At 45.6% G+C, this 14,286-nt stretch overlaps 1 protein-coding gene and 1 pseudogene across 1 annotated transcript in view; both read left to right on the top strand.

Moving 5' to 3' along the window:
• The window catches only part of Ipo5 (importin 5), a 41,399-nt gene extending 37,988 nt beyond the window's left edge, over positions 1 to 3,411 (top strand). Inside the window, exons 24-26 of the mRNA XM_090341947.1 lie at positions 702 to 930; positions 1,918 to 2,059; positions 3,265 to 3,411. Of these exons, the coding sequence (XP_090198073.1) occupies positions 702 to 930; positions 1,918 to 2,059; positions 3,265 to 3,351 (458 nt within the window). The 3' untranslated portion in view covers positions 3,352 to 3,411. The remainder of the gene's footprint in view (positions 1 to 701; positions 931 to 1,917; positions 2,060 to 3,264) is intronic.
• A 9,073-nt stretch (positions 3,412 to 12,484) lies between these two features.
• LOC150056739 (acidic leucine-rich nuclear phosphoprotein 32 family member E pseudogene) overlaps positions 12,485 to 14,286 on the top strand; it is a 36,126-nt pseudogene continuing 34,324 nt past the window's right edge.

Raw genomic sequence — 14,286 nt, 5'->3', positions numbered from 1 at the left:
GCCACAGCACCACTTCGTTTTCTGGTAGTTAATTGGAGTTAAGAGTCTCATGGACTTTAGTGCCCAGGCTGGCTTTGAACCTCAATCCTCAGATCTCAGCTTCCTGAGTAGCTAGCATTACAGGCGTGAGCCACTGTGCCCAGCTTAGAAAGTTAATTCTTAGCCAGGCACTGAGACTCACACTTGGCAATTCTAGCTAATCAAGAGGCTGAGACCTGAGACGTGCAGTCTGAAGCATACCTGGGTAGACAAGAACTTTAATTCTTTCCTCCAGATAGCCACAAAAAAATGCTAGAAATGGAGGATGTGGCTCTAATGGTAATACACCGGTCATAAGCAGAAAAGCTGAGAACTCAAGGCCTTGTAGAAATGGAAATGAAACCCAAGTGGAATCAATGCTGCCTCCACCATAACCTTTCCTGGCAATATCTCACTTGGGATTTAGCCATGGCTTTAGCAGAGGACTTCACCCTCCAGGGAATAGAGGTCGTAAAAATTGAGTCCCCTGGGTGATGAGCGGGGCTACCTCTAGGTCTCCAAGAGGTATCAGTGCCCTGACCAGGGCTGGTGTCCCCTGGCTACAGAACTTCCTTTTGCATTTCTATGCCCTAAATAATAAGCAGCACCCAAATGCAATTACTCATACTTACTTGTGTAAGAATGTGGGGTTTACCTGGCCTTTCTTGAAATGCTTCTTTTAGAAGCGCTTCCGCTGCTTGTGAGAGTCATTCAGTCTGCGGATTCTAAGACCAAAGAAAACGTCAATGCCACAGAGAACTGCATCTCAGCAGTGGGCAAAATGATGAAGTTCAAGCCTGACTGTGTAAACGTTGAAGAAGTCCTGCCACACTGGTTGTCTTGGCTGCCACTACATGAAGATAAGGAGGAAGCTGTTCAGACTTTCAATTACCTGTGCGACCTGATTGAAAGGTAGAAAGCCCATGACAGCTTCCCCCTCTGGAAAGCAATGGGTCCCTGCACAGCCAGCCTTCCATTGTTTACGTGGGTAACAGTGCCATAGCCCAGTTAGCCTTCACCTTTCTAATAACTCCTATTTTTTGAGTTGTGCATTATGGAATTTAATAGATAAGCTGCTTTAGAAAATGTCCTAAAATTACCAAATATGTTGTTAGTTAACATTATTTTACCCTTTAGAATTGTGGGTTTTTTTACTCAAAAAGTATATCAGCAGGCTATCATAACTATGGCTCCCAGCTGTGGTGGAGGTTAGCCTAGTTTTATAGGCTCTCCCTGAGTATATTCAGGATCCAGCAACAGAGGGTAAGGGAGCTTCTGAGATCAAAGCCAGATTTATGTCTGTCTTGTCTGTCTGTCTGTCTTTTCTTTTCTCTCTTTCTCTTTCTTTCTTTCTTTCTTTCTTTCTTTCTTTCTTTCTTTCTTTCTTTCTTTCTTTCTTTCTTTCTTTCTTTTTCTTGCCAGTCCTGGGACTTAAACTCAGGGCTTTTCTCAAGGTTAACGTGTTCCCACATGAGCCACAGCACCACTTCCAGCTTTTTCTGTGTATGTGGTACTGAGGAATCGATTCCAGGCCTTCATGTATGCTGGGCAAGCACTCTGCCACTAGGCCACACTCCTGGTCCCCTTGTGTCTGTTTTCTAAAGTTCAGGTTCACACAAGTGCTGTGCTGGAGTGTCCCCGCCAACAGATAGACTCAGTGAGGAATGTGAGAGCCAGCCTCCATCTGAAACCTGTTCTCGGGCAGTTGGGTCATCTCCTAGGAAATGACTACTGTTACCCTCTGTGACAGTGACTGCAGTTCTACTTACATTTACTGCGGTGTTTTTCCATTACAACTGCCTGGAATTTCCCTGCTTACTCTTGAAATACTCTTCAATTCCTTTTGAACTTCAAATTTATTTTAAGTTCCATTTGTAAGGATGCTTTTTCTTTTGTCAGTAACCACCCAATCGTTCTTGGCCCAAACAATTCCAATCTGCCCAAAATATTCAGCATAATCGCTGAAGGAGAGATGCATGAGGCCATTAAACACGAAGACCCTTGTGCCAAACGCCTGGCTAATGTAGTTCGCCAAGTACAGGTAAGCTAATTTAGTTGAATTAGGAAAAGTGAAGTGGATTTTCTTTTTCCCATTTTGTTGTTTTTTCATACTTTGTATTAGAAATTGAAAAGGGGCATTATAGTGTATCTCACTTGTATTAGCTATATGTCCTCTTTTTGTGAGAAGTAAAATTGTCTTGAACCTGGGACATTTTAAGCCTGAAGTGTGTAGGTCACCTATATTCATTATGTAGTTATTCTGTTTACTTGAAAGGGAAGAAAGATAAGCAAGTTACTAGCTGGGCATGGTGGCTCATGCCTATGATACAATAGGAGGCTATAAGGTCCATGGTTCTACACTAGCCTAGGCAGAAAGTTCAGGAGACCCCAGTCTCATCCAATAAAAAAGCATGGTGGCATGTGACTGTCATCCTAGCTGTGTGGGGAGCATCACAGTCCATGCCAGCCTGCATGCCAAGCAAACCCTGACCGGAAACAAGCAGCAAGGACTAGAAGTATGACTCGATAGCAGGAAAAGTGCCTTGCAATCACAAGGCACTAATGACTCTGACGCCAACCAAGGAGGACAAAATAGCCAGTTGAGCCGGGCACTGATGGCATACACCTGTAATCCCAGCTACTCAGGAGGGTGGGATCTGAGAATCTCATGGTTCAAAGCCAGTCTGGGCAGGAAAGTCTGGGAGATTGTTATCATCAATTAACCACCAGGAAACCCAAAGTGGTAGAACGCTAGCCTTGAGCAAAAGAGCTCAGGGACGGAGCCCGGATTTCAAGACCCATAGCCAACAAACCAACGTACACAGTAATGATCATTTCCTCAATACTTGTGTTGTTTCAGTTACTTTAAGATGTCAATAGCTAGTATAGCTTTTTTTTGCTAGTCCTGGGGCTTGAACTCAGGGCCTGGATACTGGACACGGTCCCTGGACACTTTTTGCTCAAGGCTAGCCCTCTGCCTTTTCTGTGTATGTGGTACTGAGGAATAAAACCCAAGGCTTCGCGCATGCCAAGGGAACACTGGTCTACATTCCCGGCCCCACTAGTAGTTTTATCAGTGCAAAAGTTTCTGTAAATAAAGCGGATGTGAAAAGATGCACAGATTTCTTGCTTTCTCAATAATAGTCCTCAAATTAAGGTAGCTAAAGAAACTTGTTGAGCATTTCAGTCTGTGCATGATGATGAATCTCACCCTGTCTAATACAGCTGCCATGTTTTCTTTTCTAGACTTCTGGAGGATTGTGGACTGAATGCATAGCACAGCTCAGTCCTGAGCAGCAGGCAGCCATACAAGAGCTCCTGAACTCTGCTTGAAGGGCCTTAATATCACCCACCAGAAAACTAACTCCAAATAAACGTTTACCCTTTTGTTTAGGTTTCTTTGTTTTGTTTCTGAGCAGGAGAGAGTGGTAGTGTTGTGTGTAGGCCATTCTTCAGGAGAGGAGAGCCCAGTGCAGAGTGGAATTACAATGGATTTCTCTCAGCCCACTGAGGGAGTTGCCTAAGCCCTGCAGTAGCACTGAAGAGTATTTTTCTATTGCTATCTCCTCCCACCCATGTGAGGGGAGAGGGAGATAAAATTAATTTTTCTCAGTAGACATAAGGACATTTATGGAAAAACAGCTTTAAGATCAATTAATCAGCATAGATGTGTGTTAAGTTGCTGTACACCCAAGTGTTGGTTCTACCAGTCGGAGTGAGTGATTTTGTGGGATAGAAAGATGCCTTCTAACCAGCAAAACCAGTAAGTGGAGAAGGTGGAGAAGCCCACTGAAAACACAACCTTGAGGATGCCATATCTGATGTCTTCTTTGGTTCTTTTCCCCAAAAGTTTCAGCAGTGACTGGCCGGGAGGCTTTGCGCCCGCGCAGTGTGTGAAGTGTCATTGGCTTGTCTGGCAGTCATCTCATTTCACTCCTTAATAAACGTTGAAGTACAAAAGAAGCTTGTGTAAACATTCAGTACTGTCTGGTTTGATTCATTTTTGATGTTTTTAATATAAGAATGACCTGATATTTTTTTAAGATAGTAGCTGTGCCTGTTTTTTCCCTAATATGTTCCTTATGCAATCCAACCTTGAGCCTCTAGATGTTACTGTCACATGGTTAATTTAAGCTAAGTTATTGCCTATTCCATTCACAATTGGTATCCTTGGGGATTGCAGTTTTGTTTTTTTTGACCAGTAGTTTTTTAAAGAATAGGAGTTCTGATAACATCAAAAAGACCTGGCATAGTGTTTCCTTTGCAAACTGTAACTGCTATAGAGCCACACACGTGTTGGAACTTAATTTTGTGATAAGTATTATGGCTAAAATTATTTACTGAGAATTTCAGTAAAATGTGTGAATGTTTTCTCTGTGTTAACCTCACAGCAGTAAATGGTGGTGTTTCTTTTAAATAACTTTTCTAAGGGATCTTAAATAGATTTCTGTTGAAAACTTCAGTGTTAACATTTTTATAGATTGTACTACATTTAACCGTGATATAAAAATGAATTTTATGCATAGATCAGAATTAAAGGTTTTTCTTTAAATGATTGGCATTACTTTATTAAACCTAAATCTGAGATGGACTGCAGAATAGGACATAAAATGGTTCTGGTTAGAAAATGCCTTCAATTCTCCTTGCTGCTTGTAACATAACAGGCTTCATTCCTTGGCAGAAAACGATGAGTAATTTTCTCAGCTCAGTGCTGTCCGTGGGGCCCATGGGGAAAGTTTGGCGATCTCTGTGGGATCAAAGTGCTAGGCAGGCACTTGGCTTTTTTTCATAGTCTGAAATGCCCATCACCCAGGCTTCCAGTCATTAGGGTGCTTGCAGAAAAGTGTGGAAAGCAAGCACGGAGTGTGGTCCTGAGACATGGGGCTTTAGGGGAACATACACAGTGGCACACTGCTTCAAAGTCAGACCCTCCCTGCTACTGCACACACACCCGCCTGGGACAGCCACGTCTTCCCCTACAGGAAGAATTCATACAGGTGCGCTGAGGGCACCGCCCTGCAGTTCTTCAGCTCAAGGCTAGCACATTACCACTTGAGTCACAGGCCACTTCCGGTTTCGGATGGTTAATTGGAGGTGAGTCTACGGACTCACCTGGGCTCCTTCCTGGGCTGGAAGGAACCAAGGTCTTCAGATCTCAGCCTCCTGAGTAGCTAGGGTTACACATGTGGCCACCACACAGTACCTTTCGCTATCCTTAGCCACCTGTGAAGCGATAAAGATGTAGATCTCTGAGCCCAAACTACTACGAAGGAGGAGGGTGCAGAGTGGGGGGGTAAATTAAATCAAGTATAAGGTTGGTGTTCAAGGCTGTGGATGTGGCCTAAAATCCGGGTTCAGAGCTAGATGTGTCCTGTGATGACATCTTTTTCCTAGAAAGCTAGCTCTCTGTCCTGAAATACAATCTTTTAGAGCTGCCAGGAAGAATATGTGCTGCAACTGTTGAAGTTTTTTCCTCTAGATAGCCTGCTACTGAGAGGATATGCATGTCTTCCACTGTTTCAAGCATCTTAACACGAGGTGCACCAATATTGGCTCTGTATCTAATGAGCTCTTCTCCCCCTCCCCACCCCCCCAGTCCTGGGTTTGAGCTCAGGGCTTAGACACTGTCCTTGGATACCTTTTGCTCAAGGCTGCTGCTCTGCCACTTTAGCTACACTTCAGCTTTTTCTGAGTATATGTTACGAGGAACTTGAACCTAGGGCTTCACGCTTGCTGCGCAAGCACTCTACCACTAGGCTACAGCCCTGGCCCTGAATAGGGCTCTTAATGTGAAAAAACTTTGTCTCACCTGACTCATCTTGGTAGGAATCTTTTTTTTTTTTTTTTTTTTTTTGCTCTTGCCTGCATTCAGTGCCAGGAAAATGTTTTCTATCCTTAGCCAGGTGCCAGTGGCTCATACCTGTAGTCCTAGCTAATCAGGAGGCTGAGATCTGAGGATCGTGGTTCAAAGACTGCCTGGGCGTGGAAGACCAAGAGACTTACCTCCAATTAACCACCAGAAAACTGAAAGTGGTGCTGTGGCTCAAGTGGTAGAGTGCTAGCCTTGAGCTGAAGAGCTCAGAGACAGCACCCAGGCCCAGAGCTACCCCATGACTGATGTGCCCCCTCCCCAACCCTTCCAGTTAAACCAGTGCTTCTCTTAGTGATAGGTGTTTGCTGCTAGCACTAAGTGGTCAGGGCTTGTCTCTCCCTTAGTTCAGTACTGGCATTTGAATTGAGGATTCAGGACCTTGAATTTGCTAGGCAGGCGCACTCCCTCAGCAAGGCCGTTTAGTCCAACTTGCTGTTTGTTGGCTGGAGTATTGAGACCATCACCATTGTTAATATTGGGAGGTGGGGAGTATTTTATGTACTTGCTGTATTTCAAAATTTAGCTTTCCTATCTGCTTTTGCTCATCTCATCCCTCCTGATTCTTCTGGTTTTTTGGTGGCACATCATGACTTCCTCTTGTGTATGATTCCTCTTGTGTTCTGCAGTGCTGGTTTGGTGGTCAGGAAAGTTATACATTCTATGTGGTTTGTTTAATATGGAAAGCTTTTATTTCTCCAGTTACAAGGAATACGTTTGCTGGATACATTAGTCTACATAGAGTTACTTGAGGGCCTGGAATATGTTATTCCATGTACTTCTTGATTTTAGAGTTTCTGCTGAGAAATCTATTCTAAGCCAGGTGTGATGGCTCACGCCTGTAATCTTAGCTACTAAGGAGGCTGAGATCTGACGATCGCGGTTCAAAGCCAGTGTGGGCACTAAAGTCCCTGCAACTCTTATCTCCACGAGAAAATGGGAAGTGGCGCTGTGGCTCAAGTGGTAGGGCAGTAGCCTTGAGCTGAAGAGCTCAGGGGTGGCGCCCAGGCCCAGGGTTAGGATAACCTGGGCTGAGATCTGAGGGTCAGTTTGAAGCCATCTCAGGCAGGAAAGTCTAGGAGATTCATCTCAAAACAAGGAAAGGCTGAACGTGGAGCTGTGACTTAAGTGGCAGAAGTTCAGGGACAGTGGCCAGGCCAAGCTCAAGCCCCACACTCCTTGCGTTTTCTCTTCGTACTTGTTTTGTGAAGTCAGTCACGAGTAGGGAGGATTTGATTGGCCCTCTTGCACACGATGTTCTACCACAAAAGCTGCTCCTGCTACCCTAACTCACTAGCTGTGTCAGTCCCTTACCCTCTCTGACCATCCATCCTCCATCCAGACTCTGAGCATGTCCTAGACTGCCTAGCCTGCAAGGGGTTGGTTCTTGTTCTCAGGCCTCCAGAATAAGTTGGTCTCAAACTCCAGCTCCTCTCAAGTGCTTGCTGTTCCCTGCTAGGGGAAGGACAGGAGTTACTTTGCTGAGGCTGGCCCCAGGACAGACCATTAACTGTCTTGCAAATCACGTTCCCACGGTCCCACGCTGGTGTTAAGTCTTGCAGCCAGAAGTTGCCAGTCTGTCACTAGGACTGTGTGTTCCCTGTGATGGCATCTCCCTCCCTCCCTCCCTCCCTCCCTCCGCTGCTCTGCCGCCCTGTTACCTTGCATTTGGCAGCGGTCCTCCTCTCTCCCTTCTCTTCAGGAATGTGGTCTCGTACTTGAATTCCTGTTCATGGAGTCAGAAGTCAAATGCTTTTAAATTTGCTGTCTTGTCTCTGCGAAGATGTCTAAAGAGAAACAGTCTGGGGCCTGGAGTTTGGCCTAGTGGTTAAAGTGCTTGCCTAGCATGCACGAAGACCCAGGTTCGATTCCACGGTACCACATACATAGAAAAAAGCCGGAAGTGGTGCTGAGGCTCAAGTGGTAGAGCTCTAGCCTTGAGAAAGTCCAGAGACAGTGCTCAGGCCCTGAGCTCAAGCCCAGGACTGGCAAAAAAAAAAAAAGTCTGCTATTTTACCTGTTTGCCAGTCCTGGAGTTTGAGCTCAGGGACTTCTGCACAAGGCCAGCATTCTCCCACTTGAGCCACAGCACCACTCCTGGCCTTTTCTGTGCATGTGATCATGAGGAATGGAACCCAGGGCTTCAGGCAGGCTCTCTACCACCAGACCATACTCCGCTGAAAACCCTTTTACGTGTTTTAAGAAGTCAGCCTTGGGCCAGGAGTTTGGCCTAGTGGTTAAAGTGCTTGCCTAGCATGCATGAAGACCCGGGTTCGATTCCTCGGTACCACATACATAGAAAAAAGCCAGAAGTGGTGCTGAGGCTCAAGTGGTAGAGCTCTAGTCTTGAGAAAGTCCAAGGACAGTGCTCAGGCCCTGAGCTCAAGCCCAGGACTGGCAAAAAAAAAAAAAAAAAGAAGTCAGCCTTGACATAAAATCAGTAGAGGAGCTGGGATGTAGTTCAGTGGCAAAGCGCTCGCCTAACATCCGGAGTTTGACCCCCAGTACCCCCCAAAAAAACATTGAGAAGTAGACAAACCCATAGGTAAGCATATGGGAAGTGGCATTCGTTTGTTTTTAATAAAAATGAGCCACAGCTGGCTTTCTGCATAGTTTATGGGTGGGTTTGTTTTGGGTGCTATTTTTTAAAAATATTTGTTTCTAGAAAAATACATGAGAATTCTGAGCACCTCTGCTTTAAAAAGTGAAGAGACAAGCCAAGGGCCTGTGGCTCACCCACCTGGAGTCCCAGCCACTCAGGAGACTGAGATCATAGTTCGACCGGCCCGGGGTGGGGGGGCGCCGGAGCCCCCGGCCTGGGCAGCCCTCTAACCCCACGCGTCATCCACCCACCAGGCCCCGGAACGCGTGGTTCCCGGGCCCCAGGGCCGCACTCGCCCGGCTCACGCGCGCCCTCTCGCGGCTGGGGTTCTGCCTGCAGCCTCAGGAGCCAGCCGTCGAGGGACGCGGCGGTGTCCTGGATCCCAAGTCCTCCGGGCGGGTCTGACCACGGGGACAGCCAGGGCAGGAGGGGCCTCGCCGTGCACACAGGACAATCGCTTGAAGCAAATAAAACCAACTCGAACTCTTTCTCTGCTTTGCCCCCTCAGCTTCTTCCACGGCGAGGTTATGTTTCATGAGTGGCAGGCTGAACGCACAGGGGCGAAAAGAACAAAAGGCATCACCCAAAACACATGGCTCTGTTCATTCAGGTTGCCCACGGCTGAAGCTGATTTCCAAGCCGCTGAAAAGAGAGCGGGGTGGGGCGGGAGACAGGCAGAGATGTACCAATGAAGGCTGGAGTGGGTGAGTGTGCACTGGTGGAAAGAGAGCAACCGAGACACGGTGCCAGACACGGTGCCAGAGCGCAGCAAGTCGTGGTGGCCTGGGTTCTTCATCAGGCATCAGCCAGTGCATGAACACGGCCTGCTGCTGATGATAATGATGATGATGATGATGATGATGATGATGATTGTGGTGGTGATGGTGATGATGATGATGATGATTGTGGTGGTGGTGGTGATGATGATGATGATAATGTTGATTGTGGTGGTGATGATGATGATTGCAGGTAGGACAATAACTGATTCTTTTTTTTTTTTTTTCCCAGTCCTGGGCTTGAGCTCAGGGCCTGAGCAATGTCCTTGGACTTTCTCAAGGCCAGAGCTCTACCACTTGAGCCTCAGCACCACTTCCAGCTTTTTTCTATGTATGTGGTACTGAGGAATTGAACCCGGGTCTTCGTGCATGCTTGACAAGCACTTTAACCACTAGGTCAAACTCCCAGTCCCACTATGATTCTTAAACAGAAAACAAATCCAGATTTGGGGTTTTGAACTCACAGGACACTTTAAAACAACAAGGAGGGTGTGTGGAGGGCTAAAGAAGGGTGGAGGACAATCTTGCGGTCACCACCATTGTTTGCAGGCTTAGAAACAGAACAATCAAGCCTGTTGCATCTAAGAAAGGCCGTGAGGGCTGTACCCGTAACTCCTGCTTGTAATCCTAGCTCCTCAGGAAGCTGAGATCTGAAGATTGTCAAAGCCAGCCTGAGCAGGAAAGGCCCAGAGACTATCTCCAACTAAATACCAGAAAAAAACAAAAACAAAACAAAAAAAACTAGAAGTGGAGCTGTGGCTCAAAAAGGTAGAGCACTAGCCTTGAGCAAAAAATGCTCAAGGACAGCACCTGAGCCCTTAGTTTAAGACCTGCAACCACTAACAGAAAAAGGAAAGACAGAAGGGAAGGGAGAGAGAAAAGGAAGGAATGAAGAGATATAAAAAGAGAAGGAAAGAGGTACCGGGAGTTTGGCCTAGTGGTTAAAGTGCTTGCCTAGCATGCATGAAGACCCGGGTTCGATTCCTCGGTACCACATACATAGAAAAAAGCCAGAAGTGGTGCTGAGGCTCAAGTGGTAGAGCTCTAGCCTTGAGAAAGTCCAAGGACAGTGCTCAGGCCCTGAGCAGAAGCCCAGGACTGGCAAAAAAAAAAAAAAGAGAAGGAAAGAAAGAATGAGGTCTGTTACAGTGGCTCAGGAGGCTGAGATCTGAGAATTGAGGTTCAAAGGCAGCCAGGCAGGAACATCCATAGATTCTTACCTTCAATTAACCACTAGAACACCAGAAATGAAACTATGGCTTGACGGAGTAAAACACCAGCCTTGAGTGTGAAACAGCTAAGAGACAGCACAAGGCCCCGAGTTCAAGCTCCAATACCAGCACAAAAAAGAAAGAAAAAAGCCAAGTGTGGTGGCTCACACTGTGATCCTAGCGACTCAGGAGGCTGATATCTGAGAATTAAGGTTCGAAGCCAACCCGGGCAAAACAAAACCTGAGACTCTTATCTCCAATTAACCTAGGAAACCAGAAATAGGGCTTGGCTCAAGGGTAGGGTGGTAGCTTTGAGCTGAAGAGCTCTGGGGCAGTGTCCAGGCCAAGTTCAATCCCTATGACCCAGGGGAAAAAAAAAAAAAGAAAAGAAAGAAAAAAGAAAAAAAATCAGGACAGTAGTACTTATAAATCCTGCAGAACAAAAAGGGCTACCAATAAAAACTATTCATTTTAGGAATCATTAAAAATGGACAATGTAATTTGCATTTTCAAATATTTGTCAAGAAGACTAATGGGAAGAGTTGAATAGTATAAATTATTATCTTTTATCTTAATAGAAAATACAATATGGAATACAAAAGGAACTGATAAGATCTCCAAGGAATTATATCGGTGATTTAACAGAGAAATAAGATGGGAGTTAATGAAATCCATTGTACCTCAGAAAGAATTTGAAACCATTTTAATTCATAAATTCTGTCTCATTCATTCACTCACAAATATTTACTTGTTTGTCTATTTATGTCCCCGAGCTCTTCTGCTCAAGGCTAGTACTCTACCATTTTGAGCTACAGCTCCATTTGCAGTTTATTCTGGGTCCATTTTACATGCCAAACAAGCAAAGGGAGGAAGACCTCAGGTAACAGTTGCCACGAGACTCTATTCAAGCTCCATGAGGAGATGGAGTAAGAAAGAGAAGACGTCACAGTGAGAAATTCAAAATTCAAAGAGGGGGTGTTTATCCTGACACAAAAGGAGAAAGAGGAAGCCCGAAACCATGGCCCACACCTGAAATTCTACCTGCTCAGGAGACAGATCTGAGGCTCACAGGCCAAAGCCCAGCAGGGGGCCTGCATGAAAAGTTCATGAGACTCGAGTCCCCAAACTTCCTTTGTTCAAGGCTGATGCTCTAACACGGAGGCCACAGCTTCGCTTCTGGCATTTTTGGTAGTGTTAGTTATTGGAGATAAGAGGCTCATGGTCTTTCCTGCCTGGGCAGTTCCTCAGATCTCAGTCCCCAGAAAAGCCAGGATTCCAGGCATGAGCTACTGGGTCCTAGAAGGGGCTGGGTTTTAAGAAACAAGGAGGCTAAATTGCACGTGGAGCTAGTAGAATGGCAGGCTTGAGAGGAAAAAGCTAAGGGAAAGTGTGAAACCCCAGTTCAAGCCCTGGTACTGACAATGAAAAATAAAAAAGGGGGTCCAGGAGTTTGGCCTAGTGGTAAAGTGCTTGCCAAGCCTGCAGGAAGACCTGGATTTGATTCCCTGGTACCCCATACATAGAAAAAGCTGTAAGTGGTGCTGTGGCTCAAGTAGTACAGCTCCAGCCTTGAAAAAGCCCAAGGACAGTGCTCAGGCCTTGAGTTCAAGCCCCAAGACTGGTAAATACAAATTTTTAAAAAAAGGGAGATTCGAGTCTCTGAGCAGCCATTGAAGGGGAAGCAACTGCGGGAGTGTGTGTGGTGTGTGTGTGTGTGGTGTGTGTGTGTGTGTGTGTGTGTGTGTGTGCGCATGCACGTGCATGCGTGGGTGTGTGTGTGTGTGCGCAGGTGTGTGGACCAGAAGGTGGGGGCAGCCGAGTTAAGAGTCCTAACTCCTTGGACTCCATTTGCTATGCTTTTCTTTCTGCTCTACACCTATTTGGTGGTTGCGGGCGATTGTATTTGCATTTCTTTTCATTCATTTCCAAATCTTAAAAAAAAAAAATTAGGGCTGGGGGTAGTGGAGAAGGGGTAAAGGAGGAGAGTAGCACCACAGAGCAGGAGGACATGGAGATGAAGAAGAGGATTAGCCGGGAGTTACGGAACAGAGCCCGGAGGAGGTAACAGAGTTAGTCCTTGATAATTGCCTACGTGTCAGTGGGGAAACTGAAGGCCTGGATGACACTTTCAAAGAACTAGAGTTTCTGAGCATGGCTAATGTGACATTAAGTTCGCTGGCCCGGCTCCCCAGCTCACATAAACTTCGAAAGTTGGAACTTGGTGACAATATAATTTCTGGAGGTTTGGAAGTCCTGGCAGAAAAATGTCCGCATCTTACCTACCTGGATCTGAGTGGAAACAAAATCAAAGACCTCAGCACCGTGGAAGCTCTGCAAAATCTTAAAAACTTGAAAAGTCTCCACTTGTTCAGCTGTGAGATCGCAAAGCGGGAAAGCATTTCTGAGCTGCTGCAGCAAATCACAGCTTAGATGGATTTGATCAGGAGGATAACCAAGCACCAGGCTCGGAAGAGGAAGATGAGGAGGATGGAGATGGGGATGGAGACAAAACTGGTGCACTTGAAGGATATGAGGAGGAGGAAGAGGATGAAGAGGAAGAGGACGCAGATGCAGATTTGGAGAGGGAGAGGAGGGAGGGGGTCTTCCATACGTAATGAAAGAAGAAATTCAGGATGAAGAAGATGATGGTGGCTATGTTGAAGAAGGGGAGGAAGAGGAGGAGGAGGAAGAAGGTCTTCGCGGAGAGAAAACGAGATGCTGAGGGTGATGGAGAAGACGAAGTTGACCAGACCATTCTAAAATTCCCTTCCTGGCTCCCCTGGGTGTGCAGCCTCCTCTGTTTTTCTTGTATGACAGCTCTCCCCACCAGAAGATAATCTGTAACGTTTTTATAGGAGAAGTGTGGTTTTACTATTTTTGCCTTATCATTCCAATTAAGATTCACTAGTTTGCTAATGATCATGTTGTAAGTAGAGAAAATTTTTCATTAACTCCCTCAAGCCCTCCAGTGTGCAATGCTCTAGCAATCTATTTGGCATCTTTTCTAATTCAGGCTTCCCGTCTTAGATGTTTGTAGCCCATAATTAAAACACGGTCAATTTTACACAGGTGTACTTTCGTGCATTTCATTTGTAAGGTTTTAAAGTTATTTATAAATTTACCAAAATTACGGTCAGCTCTCTGTTATGAGAGGAAAATAGCCTCTTCGATAAGTAGATTTTTCTTTTCTTTTCTTTTTTTTTAGAGGTGATTTGGATTTTTAGTTTGAAGACAGTGATTTTTGTTTTATTTTTTTCTGGCTATGAGCATTTGGGGGCCATATTGTCACTTGAATACTTTGGAAAGTAGAATCAGTATAATAAAAAGTTCAGTAGCAGTCAGTATAGGTCATGGATTTGGGGGAAATTCTATTCAGTAATACAGTCCATGAGTTTTATGATGACTGAGAATATTTTGTTTTACAAGGAAAAATTGCTTATGCTATGCCTAGAGACAGGGAGGTAAGCCTTTCTTCATGCTATAGATCATGACACGCCAGTGGTGGTTGATTTATTTATTTATTTTTTGCTGGGCTTGGGCTTGGGCTCAGGGCCTGAGCACTGTCCTTGGACTTTCTGAAGGCTAGAGCTCTACCACTTGAGCCTCAGCACCACTTCCGGCTTTTTCTATATATGTGGTACACAAGGAATCGAACCCGGGTATTCGTGCATGCTAGGCAAGCACTCTACCACTAGGCCAAACTCCCGGCCCGGTTTATTTTGTTTTAGAAATGCATTCTCCTGTCATTTCTTTATGATCAGCTTCCCGTCTAGCTTCATTCCTTTTCCTACCCCAAAAGACTGGAAACTT

This window comes from Megascapheus bottae, chromosome 11 (assembly GCF_031878675.1).
Source record: "Megascapheus bottae isolate mThoBot1 chromosome 11, mThoBot2.hap1, whole genome shotgun sequence".
NCBI lineage: Eukaryota > Metazoa > Chordata > Mammalia > Rodentia > Geomyidae > Megascapheus > Megascapheus bottae.
The sequence above is the reverse complement of the archived record's forward strand: the minus strand, read 5'-3'. Positions and strand labels throughout refer to the sequence as shown.